At 35.9% G+C, this 18401-nt stretch overlaps 1 protein-coding gene across 5 annotated transcripts in view; it reads right to left on the bottom strand.

Moving 5' to 3' along the window:
* Positions 1-18401, bottom strand: part of CTNND2 (catenin delta 2) — a 715685-nt gene that overhangs the window by 433241 nt on the left and 264043 nt on the right. For all 5 annotated transcript variants that reach the window (XM_084880857.1, XM_084880856.1, XM_084880854.1 and 2 more), the window contains one exon: positions 10548-10660. In XM_084880857.1, the coding sequence (XP_084736983.1) occupies positions 10548-10561 (14 nt within the window). In that variant the 5' untranslated portion in view covers positions 10562-10660. The remainder of the gene's footprint in view (positions 1-10547; positions 10661-18401) is intronic.

Below are 18401 nucleotides of genomic sequence, written 5' to 3' on the forward strand. Positions count from 1 at the left end.
AGAACCCCCAAGCTCATCAAGGTCCCCAGTGCCTTAAAAAAAACAAAAAAAAACCCCAAACAACAACAACAAAAAAAAACACTAACCATTCCAATGTCTAAGTAATGTTGAGGATTCTCTATCCTTCATCTCTTTGGTAAAATTATTTTCTAGTACCAGGTTACCAAGGCATTAAATGAAACTTAGGACATAGACACTCAAAATCACAGTGACTTTAAGGAACTATCCACTTGAGGGCAAATACAATTTTTGTGATAATGAGAAAGTATCTTAAACAGTATGATGCTTCAGTGAATCATGTCTACATTATTACATACATGTTGTTCACTCATTAATTTAAGAACACCTTTTTACTGTGGTATTCCCTGGCATAGAAGGGTAATAGTTAGAATACACTGTCTTCAGTTAATTTGATGTCATCATAACTACTCACTAAATAAAATAAAAAAGAAGAGCAGGTATAAATACATATCATTCCCCTATGAAGATAATGGCATTTCCCATCTATTTGTACATGAAAAAATAAGTCATAACTGTAATAGTCATGGCAATTAATTAACTAATCAGGAAGAGGACCAACCCACAAATATAGAATATTTTCTCAGTGGCAAACACTGTTATTTGTTCTAAACACATTTTAACATGTAATTCTAACAACCAACTTTGAAGGTAAGTATTATTCTTCCCAATTTACAGGCAGAGGAATGGAGTTTTTGGAGGACCAGCATATTTACCAAGTCACACAAGATAGCAATAAGCAGACGAATATTTTATTCCAAAATTTATAGTTTCCAAACTCCATTGTCATCAATAGCACCCTGTGCCACCTCCTAAAATTAGAGCTTCCATATTTGTTGGGCAATTGCGGTATGATAGGCAATACCGACATCCCAAAAGACAGAATGAAACTCATTGCCTTAAATGAGAAATGTCAAGACAAGGCAGTGAGCTCTTCACAGGTGGAGACCATCATTTACAAGTTAGAGAGAGGTTAATTGCTGAGTTTTGGGTAAAGTTGGCAGTCATTCCTTTGGATAGAGATTTCCAATAACATCTTGCTGAGAGTTAAATTCTCAAATAAATGTGAAAGACTAAGCAACAATGTGTGAAGATTTTTTAAACTTCCTCAGCGCTTGAGGTACTAAACAAACAGATGTTTGAGAAGGCTGGGGCTTATGAATACAGCTTTACTGTCAACAAATTAGGTAACATCTCTGCTGCCTGCTGCTAATGCAGCAATCTTTCACATTTAAAATTCTATGATAGCTTCTCCTGGATAAAGGGGAATTAGGATACATTCACATACATGAAATAAATAAATAAATTATCCAAGTTTCCTTCTTGAAAATGGGCAACAGTTGTGGTACAAAGTAAGCTCACAGTGTTGGCCTCACCTACCAAATGTTTATTTTTTTTTAAATAAATAATTTTGCAATCCTACACTGTTTCTTTTGATGCAGATGAATCCACAGACCCTGCCAACTTTAACCATGAAACCAATGTAAGCACTCAGGACCTTGCAGGATGTTTTCTAACCTATCTCCTGGACAAGAGCTACCATCTCCAACTTGTGCTGCAACCACCAGCCTCCACAAGCTTCCATTCATTCTCCATGCAGCTGGCAGAACCAGAGCTGGCCTCATCACGTCCTTGGGTAAAACCATCTTGACATTCTGTTTATTGCCCAGTCAACAAAACCCTAAGTCTCTAGGTCTCTGGCCTGACCTATATGCTTGCTCACAAGAAGGCTTATGTCTGTCTATTCCTTTATCCAACACCATTCTGTCCCTTGGACTTGCTATTCCAACCATAGGGATTCCAAATTGACTCTTGTCTTTCTGACTTTGCACACTCACAATTCATTCCTTGCTAATGTTTCACATGATTAACACACACATATCTGTCTTTGAAACCATCTCATGATTTCCTGTTCTCTTCATCGCACCAAGGAATTGTCTCATGCTTTCTGTCTCTGTGAACACCTGGAGGCCAGGAACTGCATCATATTCATGCCTGGTGCACAAGAAGTGTTGATTAACATGCTGGACCCTCAGAAGTACGCATAACATTTGTTTAAAGGAACCAGTGATTATATCTTAAAAAATCCACTCCACGTGATTTCTCGGTGTGAAACATTCTGTTCCAGTTCCCTATCTTTACCCCTAGATTCAGCCAAACTATCTCAAAATCTATGAACCAGGAAGCAAGCTCTCAGCAGACACCAAATTTGCCTTTGCCATGATCTTGGACTTCCTTGCCCCTAGAAATGTGAGAAATAAATTTATGTTGTTTATAAGTCACCCAATTTATAGTATTCTTTTATAGCAGCCTGAAGACACTAAGACAATATGATAATGGCTTTTTATATACATAAATATTAGTATAATTGTTCATCGGAAATATGAAAGAGAATAATGAATAATTACTCTGGATATATTTAAAAGCAATGGTAACATATATTAACACCCTTTACTTCATATGTATAAGAATGAATCTCAGAAACATATTCTGATAAAGAACTTCAAAATAACCATAATCATTGGGGTGGGCAAGGGAGGAGGAAAAAGAAACAGAAATTAAGTCCCAAAATAAAGTGGGTAGAAATGAACTGGGGTTATTTAGATGGTCATTTACAACATAATTCAAGAACAAGCATTGTGGTGAAGCATTTAGCATGTGTACTTGAGAAATAAAGATATCTGGGATCAAACATCAATGTTTGGTCACTAGCTGTTGGATTTTATGAAACTGAATTTTCCTCTCTGAATTGTAGTTTCTCCATTCTACAATATTTAACAATAAGATTTAACTCATGGACTCACTAGGAGGAAATGGCATGATGTATATAAGCCAGGTAATGTTGTGTCTGGCCTTTGGGAATCTCAATAAGTACTACCATTATAATTATTAAAATTAGGACTATTATTGATATTGTTATCACTATTCTTATCATCTTCTTAAGATCAGAGTGAAAGCATGAGACTATATCATCTACAAATACACATACAGAGTACATCAAACCAACAGGCCCTGGTAACCAGGTACCATTTCAACAAGAAAAGTGATTAGAATGAATAATGAAACATAATATTCTGATCCAGCTTGGTCAAAAAAATGTATAGTATTTTATATGAGTTATATTTTATTATATATGTGTCATACATAAAACATTTTCTGGAATATAAAGAGATGGTAGTATTTACAGATTAATAAAACTGGTTAATTTTATGCAACAATAGCAATGGAATAAAAACAGTAATAAAAGTACTGAATATTCATTCATTCATTTACTCATTCAGTACTGACTGAACAGTTACCATGTGCTGGCCATTCTTGGGCATATACTCCCAGGCCCTGCAGTTGGGGAATTGGAGATTAGGGGAGAAAACATAAGAGAGACAGCACCTACTTCTAGTTGCTGAGAAGGCTACACAAAGACTCCCTGTAGGTAAGGAGAAGGCAGCAGCTTTAATCCAGGTTGTAAATTTTGCTGCAGGATTAGGAGTTCAAAGGCACCAGGGTACTATAGTGATGGCTCAAAATAGGGACCCTGGACTCTAGGCAGGTGGGAAAGGCTCACAGGCCTGACAACTGGGAGATAAAAAAAACAAACAAAAAAACCTAGAGAAATAAATGCTTCCTAATTAAACAAGCAATAGCTGTAAACGCTCTCTTTGAAGGAGAAAGAGTTCTGAGTGGAGGCCAGGACAGAAATGTGATGGTGCTGGGAATCATGAACATGAACCCTGTGGTCCTGGAAAGTATTCTACAATATTCCTCCTAATTTATTTAGGAAAAGGGAAAACTATAATAGGAAATCCTAAAAGAATTATCTCATCATTAAAAACAAGCAATTGAAAAATATATAAATAGAGATAACAGGAAAAGATGCTGGTACAAGGGTTAAGACAAGAAGAACACGAGTTCATGAAAAGTATTAAGAAAATGGGGCCGGGACTGGTTTGGCTCAGTGGATAGAGCATCGGCCTGTGGACTGAAACGTCCCAGGTTCGATTCCGGGCAAGGGCATGTACCTTGGTTGCAGGCACAGCCCCAGTGGGGAGTGTGCAGGAGGCAGCTGATCGATGATTCTCTCTCATCGATGTTTCTAACTCTCTATCCCTCTCTCTTCCTCTCTGTGAAAAATCAGTAAAAATATATATTTAAAAAGAGAAAAAAAAAGAAGAAAAAAAAGAAAATGGGGAATATTCTTGAGGGAGGTTTCTGGTCTGGAATTCAGATTGGAAGGAAATAAGAGAAAAATAAAATAAAATTGGCAATGCAGAAAACACTATCAAAATATAGTCCTTATACTTTGTTCTTTTCTTCTGTTTTTATAATGAAGCAGACATTCTAAATGACTTCACAAATGCCACTGCAATGTTATTTCTGATTACCAATTCAATAAATTAAATGTCTCATTTAAATAAATCTGTATGACTTTGTTGGAAGAGTAATATTTTAACCACATGAGAAATTATTATGGGAATCAACATCTATTCTCTAATTTTAAAATAAAAAAATGTGGCGTTAGCCTGTTTTTCTCAGTGGATAGAGCATCGGCCTGCGGACTGAAGGGTTCCAGGTTCAATTCGGGACAAGAATATGAACCCTTGTTCTTCTTGCTTGGGTTGCAGGCTCAATCCGCAGAGGGGGGCATGCAGGATGCAGCCAATCAATGATTCTCTATCATCATTGATGTTTCTATCTCTCTCTCCATCCTTCTTCCTCTCTAAAATCAATAAAAAATATATTTAAAAATAAATAAATAAATAAATGAGTTTAATAAAAAATTAAATTAAAAATAATTTATTTGAAAGTGATTATTTTTATTTTTTTTAATGGCAAGCATGGTAAGAATAAAGAATTCTGACTATGAGTAATTTTTAATCTTTGGGTACATAACTGTTTTTGGAAATATATGTATATGTATAAATAACAATATAATAGTTTAAAAAACTAAAAAAATTAAAATTATTAAATTATCTAAGATGTGTGGTTTTCAAAATAAAATATTTTGTTTGATTTATTCCTTCTGCATATAAAATAATAAATATCAGTATCTACTTATTTAAGAATATCATATCCTATAGAAATTTTTAAAAAATGCACAAAATGTCTGACTTTGAGAAACAATTATATTCATATATGATTTATTTCCTTAAGAAAGTTCAGTGAACATGCTTTAAATATAAACATTTCATTGTCAAATAAATATATGGAGCTACTTGACTTGTGTTTCTTCTCAACACAAGTAACTAATTAAACCAGAAGTCAGCATGTTTTTCTAAAATAAGCCTGACTTCTTTGTAGGAATGAAAAAGATCTGTACCCTATTTTTAGAATTGTTGGCATTTAGGCTCACAGGAGTTAGTTAATAAAGAGAACAACCTTTGATAACACTTGTAACATTAATTCCTTTTGTATTCCATTCTCCAAAGTATGGCAGGTATTTGTGAAAATGAGTTTGCAAGAAATTCAATAGTTAATCTGCGGGAAAAAAACAGCAAGATATTTTCATGTATATATTACATTTGTCATTTTAAATATATACATAACTCCAATCAGCATCTTGGGCATCTACATTAAAAATGGTGACGCTAAATTGATTGCTTTATTTAGTTGTCCTTATTCTACACTAAATAATGACTCCATTCCACATTCAAATACTTCCACTTCTTAGAATCAAAACAGCATGTTGTTTTAATATGTAAATTCAAATGCATGTGTATATGCATGAAAAATAAAATTGTATATACAAATTAAACTTTTGAATGGAATACAGATAGTCACAGAATAAAATTTATTTTCTCTAATAAAAAAACTTGCATAATTCAACTTGCTATAATATACAAATGGGGCAAAAGTAGGTTTACAGTTGTGAGTATACAAAACAGTTTATTCTTGCATTATTAGTTATTAATTACCGTATCATTTTCCATGTGAACAACCATAAACCTACTTTTGCCTCACCCTGGATATCTAACACAACCTATTAAAAAGTATTGTAGACAATTACTATCAACTTAAAACAATGTCTTTTTTTTTTTAAAGTATAGTTTTGCAAATTTTATAAAGTGTAGGCATGGCATAATTGGGTTCTCTGATAAGGATTTCGCAAGGTCTATCACCAGAGTTTCCCCTGGGCTATGTTCCTTTCTGGAGATTCTGAGAAATAATTTACTTCCAAATTCATTCAAGCTGTGAAATGAACTCCTTTTGGTTATAGGACTGAGGTCCTCTTCTCTGTAAGTCAGGAGTCATCCTCTGCCTTTAGGAGCCATGTGCAGGGCTACCCACGCTGGCAAGGAAGACTTTATCATGTGTCAAATTTCTCTGGCACTGAATTTCTTGACTTCCTTCATCTCTGAGCTCTAGACCATCATTTTCTTTATCATCTTACCATCATTGTTGTTCGTCGTCATCATCATCATAATCATCATGCCTTTCAAAAGTCAGGTCTTCCTTAGCAGGAGTTTATAAGATATGTCCAACTATGATTTTAGTCTATTTCTCTTTCACTATGTTTTTAGTACCTATGAGAATCAAGGAGTTCAAATAGACATCAATTTTGTTGTCCTTAAAATTTCAGCAGTACCTAAGAAAAATCCCTACACATCCTTTGAATGAAGGTTAAAATATTCTGTGGCAGGGGACCTCTAGAAGGGTCAACAGAGGCTCATCCTCAATGCTTTGTTAAGTTCTAATGACTCCCAAGAAAGGGACACCTGGACCAGTTTGGACAGGTCAAGGGGGCATTTGGAAGGGTGTGAGCCCTCAGCTGAGTATTTAGATCCACAGGGAAAGGGACACAGCAAAAAAGAGAGGGTATTCTAGGTGGAAGGGATTCCTTGGTCACAGGCATTGAGTGGGAAATACTGGTATACTTATGAACTAACAGAAGTGAGAGGAAAGATCCTGATAGAGACATGATTCTGATTTATGCATATGCAGATTTAACTCACAGCACATGGAGGACAGATTTGTACAGACTGCAACCAAGAGGTGAGTTAGAATGCTAATGCCGGGGTGTAGAGCGTGACAAGGGCATGGACACAGGAAGGTCCGCAGACCACTGGACTTATAAAACCAAAACAGGGGTCCCAGTCTGCGAGGGAATAAATGGCTCAAGGGGCTGCTAGACAAGACTTCCTGGGCAAACCTTTGCCTGAGGGACAGGTGTGGAACAACTGGCCAGAGGGAGGGAGTGGGCTACTACCAAGAGGGATTTTATCCTGATCCTGAATAAAAGGCACCATCAGAACAAATAATGTTCCAGTTTCAGGTCTAGATGGCTCTGAGGAATCAGGGAGAAGGTATGGAACCAAACTAATGGTAGGATGGGGGAATAATCCAATATATTGGAGAGGTTTAGCCTGGAAGCAGAGTGCAGAAACCAACATAGGAAGAAATGGTGGAAGTATAGCTGCCATGAGAAGCACTAATAATTTCTTGGTAGGAGAATGATTACACTCAGACAACCACTAAATGATCTGGATTCTTAAAGCTACAATGTGCATTTGGGTGTGAAGAAAAGTCTGTGAAGAGTTTAAGAGATCACAATGGTCCTATTTGTGGTTACCTCTACTGTAAACACTTGCAGAAGCTGATAGGCTACAACATTGGATCCAGAGTCTCCCTTCTCCAAATTCTCAGTACTCTCATTTTTTATTTGATTGGCTATTATAAAGTTGACTGTTATAAATGCATATTAATAACATTTTTCAAAAAGTTCAAACTGTCATTGTGACTCCCAGAAATGAGGTCTGAGAAATCAGATGAAGCAATTTCCTATCACTAATAAAGGCAGAGGATAACCAAACTAAAATTATCATTTTTATCATTTACATAACAAGTATGAAAAATATTTAATTTTGTTTTATTTTTATTATAAAACTCTCTTATCCCTCCAGAATATGAAACATCTAAATTATCAGACTTCTTTACCTGTCCTCCTTTTTCAAAAATAGTTTATATTCTATTTTTTTTATTTTAAAATATCCCTTTTGATGTGCTAACTAGGTTAGTCTATTACCCGTTAAAAAGACTTGAATTTCCAAAGGTGCATTTTTGAAGCTGAGCAAATCACTAGGTTATGACACACACAAAAAGAGGAAGCTATGTGTTGGATTTTCTCCAGTGAAATATCAGTAAATTGCTTGTACTATTCAAAGGCAGATTCATGCATTAGAGGTTTCCAAAATACAAAATAATTAAGCTTCATGAAAACTGAATATTATAGAGGTATATAGCAGGGAAAATAATTAGGCAGTGTCTGCTGCTCCTAACACTATTACTTCATACACATTTAATACAGAATTACCGATAATGTACGATGAGCTAAGCATACAAGTTATAGGTGAAGAACCGAACACTGTCATGGGTAATTTTTCTGTATAGTTTGGTAGCTCAATGATGTGTTCTATCTAAGACACTTTGGACTTGAGAATAGAAATCAACTCAATTCAATAAAATGAGGGGGGATAAAAGTTTTCATAAATGAAATATCAGAGATGCAGCAGTCTTAGTGATAACTGAACTGATCTCTGTAACATTCAGAAACAAGATGATCCCTGTCACCATGGGCTCCTCCACTGGCCACCATCTCCCCAGCATTCACCACTGGAGGTCACAGATCTGGGGTCACTTATTTCACATTCTCAAGAGTAAGAGCCCAATTTCTTTCAGGCAATTCACTGGACAAATTGTCCTTGGGTTAGATATCTACTTCTAATCCAATCAGAAGTTGGAAATTGAGGCACAGGGTACAAAGTGGTCCCCCAGACCTTCTCCTACCAGGACTGGGGGTGGATGAAACAAAATCAAAGATGTATAGTATGCAAAAATACCACACAGAAAGATTAATAATATGCATTTAACAGGTAATCTGGCCAATCAGGAAACAACTGGTTTAAAAGCCAAATAGATGTCAATCCAGTGGTGTTTATAAATCCCCAGAACAGGCTTAGCTTCTGAGGAGGTGTTCAGCAATAACAATCAGCTCTTCAATACATACAGTAATAAAAATCTACACTTATAAATATTTTTCTCACTACCTTATACCAGACAACCTTGTGAACACAATTTCAAGTGGACACAAATCACTTTTTCTTTTTCTTGTCTATCCTGTTTCTGTTAATTTTGGTGTTTAGACAAGTAGGTGATGAGTTTAAGAGACCACAATTTATCTATGTGCTGCTTCTTACTACCGAGGTATTACAGAAGTGAATATGCTTCCACATACTCCAAATACGGCTTTGCAATTGAAAACGATCTCCGTTCAAGTAACCTAGTCTAACAATAAGAGTAGCAGTAACTTCTACTTAAAGTGTACCCACTGCCCCAGGAACACAAGAACAATGTTAAAAGACTAATGGCAGGTGCTTCCAACATGACACCTTCCAACAACAGACTTACCTTGCAATGATAAATACTTTAGAGCAATGGGTACAGTGATGTTTTCATTCTTTTGTGGCAGCAGTTGCTAAGAGCTCACCAAACTCAAGCTCCAGCTTCCTGAGTAGAGTGGGTGTTCATGGCAGGACCAGGAATCCCTGCCCCACTCATCTATGAGAGGCCATGTGACTGGTTCTCACCAATGGGATGTGGGTACAGTGATGTGTTTGACAGTGAGGCCATAGGGGTTCTCAAGAGTTAGGCCTATTGCTCCCGGCATTGAGGGAAGCAGGGCAGCTCCCTAACCAGCATCCCCTGCCTCTATCTGTTGCATGAATGAAAAGCAATCTGCTATTTTGTTGTTACTATAATGTTGAAGTTTATTTGCCATAGTAACTATTATTTCCTTACCCAAGACATGGCCCTAAAAAATGTAGCATCAAACACAGCATAGAAGAAGGTGTCAGAAAAGTACAATGCATTCCTGAGAAATGAAAGTTGACTTATAGGACTTTATGTATGTTTATTTCAATTTCACACACACCTTTCTTTTTAATAAAAACAAGGTCCTAGGGGAAGCATTTATTCTGTGGCCAAATGACTATATTTTGTTTAGTTCTTAAATATTTCATAACCTCAAACTAACCCCCAATTTAATAATTAATCATTATATCTATGAACTTGAAATATTTTTCACACATGGCAATTGAATGTGTGGTAAGTACAGGAGGAACAATTTTATAATTTAGCATCATATATTAGCAGACGATACAGGATACATTGGAATGCCCTCTCTCATTTCCAGAACCTGCAACTCTAGATCATTTAGAAAAGAACAACAAACTGGGAGAGTGTGATATGGCATTTCCTGCTTTCAAGCAACCTGCTGAACTAAAAGCCTTCTTTTGTACAAAATGATGCATCGTTTGCATTCAGGGCAGGGATTGATTGTGTTAAAAGAGTTTCAAGTACAAACCAGGCCATTTCAGACTTCTTTTGAACATCTGAAATCAGGTCGCTTACAATTCGTTTCCAACATCGGACTGAATGCTCCGATTCCACTGCCAGGTTTGTAAGGAGAAGATAAACCCCGCCATTTACTTCCCTGGCAACTCAAAGCACAGAACCCCGAGGGACGGGATGCCCAGTACCTGATGCTGCTCATGCTGCCTGTCTCCGACCCCAGCTTGCATCGCTCCAGCTGGCTGGCTACGATCTGGCGTTCTGCCTCCAGCTCTCGAGTCAGTCTTTCAAACTGTAATTCCTGAAAGAAAACCAGCAAAAAGTTTAATTCTGTCATCTGTATAGAAAGTGGAATTCAGACCCAAATGACAGGACAGTTGAAGGAAGATATCTGGTTTACAAAGATGCCAAATGTAAGAAGTAGACAACATTGATGTGGAATCAAAGAAGGATTGCAGTTCAGACAGACACAAGTTTATATCAGAGTACTGGGACCCTTCAGCTGCAGGGCCTTGAATAAGTTATGTAATCTAAATATCAACTGTATCATCTGTATTGTGGGTATGGGTGAGGACTAAGTGAGACAGTGTCCATAAAAAATTAGCCTATGCTATGTTTGGCAGATGACCAGCAACCCCAGATAACAAAAGTGGAACATTTAATTTTTCTATCATCTGGAGTATAGTGTTTATTCCTTACTGGCTTTTTAGCTGCCTCAATATACTAATTTGATTCTCATATTACTAACCTATTATAGACTGAAGAAAAGCAATGCTAAATCCTACACTTCTTTATGATTTAAATTTAAGCATAATGGCATGATACTGATTCTACACAGGCTTGAGAAAATAACTTTTAACATTTTACTATATTATTTTTTAAAATTGCCAATTAAACCAATGAAGAATGGTTCTACAGAGCTGCCCAAAATCCACTGTTAAAGGATCACCTTGAATGAAAAATGATTCAGTGAGTACATCAAGACTCTTGGCTGTTCCAAATATTGGACTTGGTACCGTAGTTTAGTTGTTATATTTTACTTTTCCATACACTTAAGTTCTTAAATAAGTATAATGAAAGCAAATTACATGTTTTAATTAAAGAAATGTTTTTACAATGTCACATTTAACTTCTTTTAAAAATATCTGCACAGTTATATTTAGGAGATTAAGAAAGAAGAATGCTGAAAAATATTGAAATATAGAGCTGAGGTCAGTTTGGGAAAACTAAAACTCCCAATGTTGCAAGGATTTGTCTTTCCAGAGAAGTTGACTTATTTCTATTTACTACCCTGGAACATTCTTGGGTGAGACCTTTAAAAAGTGGGATCTACTATTGTGTTTTCTTCACGAATTAAAAATATCCTTGCTCTTTTCCATAAGAGCAGAATATTTTTTGTTGACATTATTTAGTGGATCTAAGTTTGAGACACTCTGCATATGACAGCTCAACTTTTCCCGTTGGGGTGCTAAAACAGAAGGCATGCTGTTGTTTGAGATCAAACTTTTATTCTTATCTATCCAGAAGGACAGCAAATACTCTGTAAAGACTGACTTGTGCTGAGCTTATTATGTGCAGCTAAGTTTCCCTTCTTCTCCTTTCAAGTTATGCTCTTTTTTGTCAGTTTCCACAAAAATATGAAAGTTCTAGAAGATTCTTCATTCCTAGGCTGTATAATATAGTATTTTAAATTTCTCTGTATAACAGAAAACCAACACATACCTTTGAACCGGTAACATCTTAAAAATACAATACCTGGGGGCTATAGCAAACTCCTTATAGGTAGGTGGAAATTCATTATTTGTATAATTTAAAGGACTTCAATTTGCTGCATGTTTGCATATGTTCAATAGGGTGAGATAGCTCAGCGTACTGAGTCCTGGGACAGAAGCTGTCTTGCCTGTGCTTGCTCCAAGGCTGTGGCAGCACTGCATGCTTTCTCCATTTCATTCTTATCAATGGGAGGATATAGGACACATTTTCATTAGCAAGCTGCCTTTCAAATATAGTCAAAACTTCCAGTGCTCCTCATCACGTTTTATGGATCTGTATTTCCATCTGGCATCATTTTCTTTCTGCTTAAATGACTTCCCTCAATATTTTTTGTATGTGGTTCCTTAGGTGATAAATTTTTCCAGCTTTACATGGCTCACAGGAGTCTTTATTTCCCCTCATTTTTAAGACATTTTTGCTCCATGGTCCCCTCATTTGTGCATAGTTTCTGACAAAGAAAAGAAAAAGTCTATGGTATTACTTATCTTTGTTTTGTTTTTTTATATAATGTCTTTTTTCTCTGACTCCTTTTAAGATTTTCTTTTTCGCTGGTGCTGAATAACTAGATGTTCATGTCCCTTGGAGTCGTTTCCTTCATGTTTCTTATGCTTGGAGTTCACTGGGATTTTTCAATGTGTGGATTTATGGCTTCCTTCACATATCAAAAATTTTCAGCCATTATTTCTTCAAAGAATTATTTATCTTCCCCACTGTCTCCTCTTATTCAGTGAGTACAGTTAAGTGTATACTAGGTCACTGGGAACTGTCCCACAGCTCAGAAATTCTTTTCCCATATAAAAAATTTTTTCTCTCCCTTTGTGTTTCATTTTCAATAATTTCTATTGGTGTCTTTGAGTCAACCAGTCTTTCCTTGTGCAATGTCATATCTACCATCAATCCTATTGAGTGTGTGGTGTGTTTTGTTTTGTTTTGTGTTTTGTTTTGTTTTGTTTTCTTACCTCAAATGAATCAAACATCTCCAGAAGTTTCATTGGGGAACTTTTTATATCTTCCATGGCTCTATTTAACTTTTGAAAATATGGAACACATATAAAAACTGTTTAGATGTCCTGATTCTAGCATCTGTGTCAGTTTCAACTAATTGATTTTTCTCCTTAGTATGAGCTCCACTTCCATTCCTCTTCACATGTGGTCATCTTTGAACACAAAACATTTGAACACCACCTTGTTTGGTCCTGGTTGTCTTTATATTCCTACAGACATCTTAAGATCTGTCCAGGGCTCAGTTATATGGAATGAATTTGTTACATTTGAGTCTTGTGTTGATTTGCTTATAACAACAGAACAGCATTTGGTGTAGGGCTAATTACTCTACACTGCCTAGGCAGCCCCTTTGTCATCCTCTACTCAGCATCACATGAACCATGGGGTTTCTCAGCTGGGCTGGTGGGCACCAGCACATATCTTAGCCCGGTGTGGGCAGCAGGTGTTATGTCCTCCCATTCTTTCAGATGGTCTCTCCTGCCCCCTTGGCTTCCTTACACACATGGGCTGCTCAGTTCTCTACTGAATAGAAAAATGTGAACCTTTGCAAATCTCAGGGGTTCTCTGTTTGAGTAGCAATATCCTTTATTCTCTTTTCCCCTGCAAATTCTAGCCACCTTTAGCTTCCTGGACTCTCAGTGCTGTCTCCCCAACTCAGCAAGTTCTCTGGCTCTGTCTGGGTTACCCCTTCAAGACTTCCCAGAAGAAACCTTCCCAGGGCAGTAAGCTGGGACAACTGCAGGGCTCACCATTTATGCTTCGTGTCTCCAAGGAATCACCATCCTTCATTGTCTAAAAGTCAGGGTCTGGAAAACTGCTGTTTCATTTTTCTGATCTGTATGTTTTTGTTGCTGTTGAACATTTTTCCCGATTCTTTTACTATATCTTTGCTGAAAGCTGGATAATTTTTAAAGAACTAACAGGTTGTCCTCTATACTTGATTTTTAAATAAATATTTCCATATTATTTAAAAATTCACACAAAATGAACAAGCAACTAGCTCAGTACCTAAGTTTTTATACTTAAAAAAAATGTTGTTCACTATTGCAATATTTAAATTTGAGGCTAACTTTGGGTCGTTTCTTTTATTTGCTGGATGTCTTCTTAATTAAATTGACATTTTCTTTATTAAGGGAACTGAATCAATGTGCTGCCTTTTAAAAATGTCCATTCCTTAAATGCTTACTTTGTCATTGCGTGTATGAAATAAGCAAGTAATTAAGTGAATTATTCCTCTGTGCTTTGCTAAGGAATACACAGTAAATGTCAAGGCCCTTAGGTGCAAGTACTTTTCTCTTCTTCATCTGAAATATATTTTATTAATATAATAACACAATACCTAACAAAATAGGAGGCTAACATGTTTACTAAGTGCTGACTATTGAGTGCTTAATTACTTGGAGGAATCATATATATATATATATATATATATATATATATATATATATACACATACATATATATATATATATAATCAAATTGCACACATTAAATATATGCAGCTTTGTTGGTATATCATGTACACTTTAAATTGCTTTAAAACTACTCCAAAATATGATTCAAAAACTGCCCAGAGAAATTGGGAATTCATGGAAATGAAAAACAATGGGTGGATTAGAGAGGACAGCCTGGAGTAAAGGAAGTTTTAAAAAAACACAAAGTAGTGTTAGACCTAAATCTCCCCATTATGTAGAAATTGTCTTGTTTTAGAGATCATAAAAATTTATAAGAGTAGCAAATGTATGATGCCAACGTTCATTAAAATTTATGAGGAGCCAGAATTAAATGATCGCCTCTCTTAGAATAGCACATCGAGTCACATAATACATTAAGATTATAAGAAAAAAAATTATACAGTTGTCTAACTTTGCCCTAAATAGACTAAATGAATCATTAATTTGGCTTAATTAAATGGTGTTTATTAAATATTTTTAAATAGATAAAAGCATGTAAATCTCTTACAGAGGCTTAGCTAACTCAGTATGAAAATGAAATCAGAAAACACATAGTCCTGGTTTCATTAATTCTTTCAATAAATACTTAATTTAACATTGTGGGATAACATCAGTTAGGATCATACAAGCTAGACTTGAGAAAATATAAAATCTCAGACTAAAGAGTGAATTAAGTAAATATAGACTTGCCATGATTTCCCTAATATGAGAAGGTGGGAAAGAGATCAAACAGGAGTAAATAATAGAGACGATGGATATGATGCTAGACATTGGAAGTCAACATGATTCCACAGTTGTGGCTCTGATTGCTAAAATCCAGTGAGGATCTGGTTGCTAGAATCCAATGTGGATCTGGCTGCTAGAATCCAATGATAGGATTCGAACTGCTCATGCCAGCTAGATGAAGTGGGAAAGTGGACCCATAGCATATCCCAACACTGTGTGGACTCTGCATGCTCACACATCCATAGTCTTTGTCAAACTCTCCTCCCATATGAAAAAAAAGGGAATATTAATGACCAGCATCCACTCAGGCACAAGATAGTATTCTTGTGCAAAGGTTAAAGGCACAGGACAAGAGCAGAAGGGGGATGGGGCTTCCTAGATCTAACCACTGCAGTGAAGGCTCCAGGCTTCTCCTGGATATTCCTCCTGCTGAGTTAAGTTAAATGAGAAAGGGAATTCTATCAATGAGCAACAGAAGTACCACCATTCTAATGATTTCTCAATTGTGTATAATACTATTATTTGTGATCCAATGGTAATCAGTTTGTTCCTTTATCCTTATACTTTAGGTGTTTTATCATGACTTTCTGTTCAAGCATTTGTAGTCCTCCTAGATCATAAATTTATTAAGGAGGGGATTAGACCCAACATCATCTGAAAGCAAAGTGCCTGGTATGTAACTGGGCTAAGTAAGTGATTGTTTATGAATGAAGGATCCATGGTCCTGGTGTTGCAGCTTCTTGGAATGGAATGGCCAAGTGGTTGGTTATGCAATAATTTTTTCCCCAAAAGTATTTCAAGACTCCAATGGCATGAGAGAATACTTCTCAAGAATTTAAGAGAATCACTAGTTCTATGAAAAGTCTTCATCATCATGTTATTCTCTCAATTCATCACTCTAATCAATTGTAAGAATAAAAGTGTGTGAAAGAATTGTTAAAGATTTTTCTGGTGGTGTCTTTTTTGTAGTTGAAATTTCCTCTTCTTTCCTTTTTTTTTTCTTTTGAGTCAGTAAATACTTGATCACATATATACATACAAAATATATAAATACAAATACCTATATAAAATTATATATATCACAGACACTCATATTTTCACTCTATATATTTAATATATTTTTATTGATTTTTATAGAAAGAATAAGGAATAGAAATAGAGAGGTAGAAACATCCATGATGAGGGAAAATCATTGATCGGCTGTCTCCTGCACACACAATACTGGGGATCCAGTCCATAACCAGGGCACGTGCCCTGACTGGAATCAAACCAGTGACCTCTTGGTTTCCGGGTTATTGCTGAACCACTGAGCCACACCAACCAGGCTGTAATTATTCTTAAATCCCAATGTACCCAATGTACATACATAAATTGAAATGGGCCAAATATGTCTCAAGTTTATTTGAAAAACAGTAGCAATCCCTATTTTCTCCAGAGGCAAGTGTTTTCAGTTCCACTTTCTGACTTTTATTTCCATGTGTCAATTAACTTTCTGATATTATTCCTTAAATGTTTAGTTATAGGCTTCATCAATGGAATTCTCACAATGGAAGACGAGAATTTAGCTCCATTTCCTCATCTATCATCACGCCGACACACATTTCTCATTACCCAACAAGTTCCCCATAGAGATAACTGCAATTTTAGGTAGTACAATATCATGATGGAAATGCTTTACTACATGATTTCTTTAACATTAATACACAATATTTTGTTTTCCTTATGTGAGCAGCTTTCCTTTTTGTTTCTATTGTCCATTTGTTCCACTGTCTATGTACTTATCATGAATCCAACCACAAAATTTCCTCAATTTGTATAAACTTCTCTCAACATAATCAAGTATGTCAATTCCACCCACTGAGGAAATCTCTTCTGGTGCCTTCCAATTCGCTCTAATTTGGCCTCTCCTCACAGCTGTCACCAGGGGACCTCCCTTCACCTCCAGGCTGGGGATCTCCTTTGTCCCTCTTTTGTGGTTTCCTTCTTTCCTGAACCTGTTGTCTTCATTTTCCCGAATCACATTCTTTTTTTAGTGAAAATGATCTTTTCAGAGAAAGACTAAGTGGGAGGCAGTTTTTTGAGATTTTATGTCTGTGATTCTATGGCTAGGAACAGAAATAGATGATTCTAAGTCAGACAGATTATTTCCTCAGTGTTTTGAGATACCCCTACATTATCCTCTGAGTTCCAGTGTCACTGTTGAGAACTATAAAACATTCTGAGCTTTTATTATTTTTGTATGCCTTTACTTCCTCCTATAAAACTTGTGTCTTCTATTGGTCCCTACTGTTCTAAAATTTAATTGTGATGTGTCTTGATATCAATCTATTTCTAATCATTTTCTGGACATTTTAGAAAGTTATGTTGTTCTATCCTAGTCCATTCTATTGAAATAAAAATGTATACTTTTCTCCCCTTTGTTTTAAATATCTTTCTATTGTTTTTTCTTTAATTCATCATTCAGATATTAAAATCTGCATCAGTTCTCTAAGATTCTTCTTCTAAATTTTTTTCTCTTCTAGTTTTCAATCTCTTTATCTTTTGCTTTACTTTCTGGAAAGTTTCCTCTGTTTAATCATTTAGGTCACTAACAAGTGGATCATTGCTGTTGTTAAAGTTTTAAAAAATATATTATTGATTTTAGAAAGGAAGGGAGAGGGAAAGACAGATAGAAACATCAATGATGAAAGATAATCACTGATTGGCTGACTCCTGCACACCCCACACTGGGATCAAGCCCACAACCTGGGCATGAATGGGAATCAAACCATGACCTCCTGGTTCATAGGCCGATGCTCAACGACTCGGCAACACCGGCTGGACAACATTCTTTTAATTTCTAAGAAATTTTTTTTTCCTCTGAATATTTCTTTTTTCATCCAAGATTCATTTTATAAATGTGAAGCCATCTCTTTTCTCTCTCAATGATGATGCTATTATGTTCCTTCTCTTAGCATAGTTACTATTTATAATGGTTTTGTTTGTTTTAGAATCTATCTTTCATAGAATAGGCATTTTGAGACATTGAGTTCCCTGCCTTTTATTTGGAAAGGTAGGGTGAGGGTTAGTGAGCTGTCAGACTTT

This window comes from Pipistrellus hanaki (assembly GCF_964339955.1).
Source record: "Pipistrellus hanaki genome assembly, chromosome: 4".
NCBI lineage: Eukaryota > Metazoa > Chordata > Mammalia > Chiroptera > Vespertilionidae > Pipistrellus > Pipistrellus hanaki.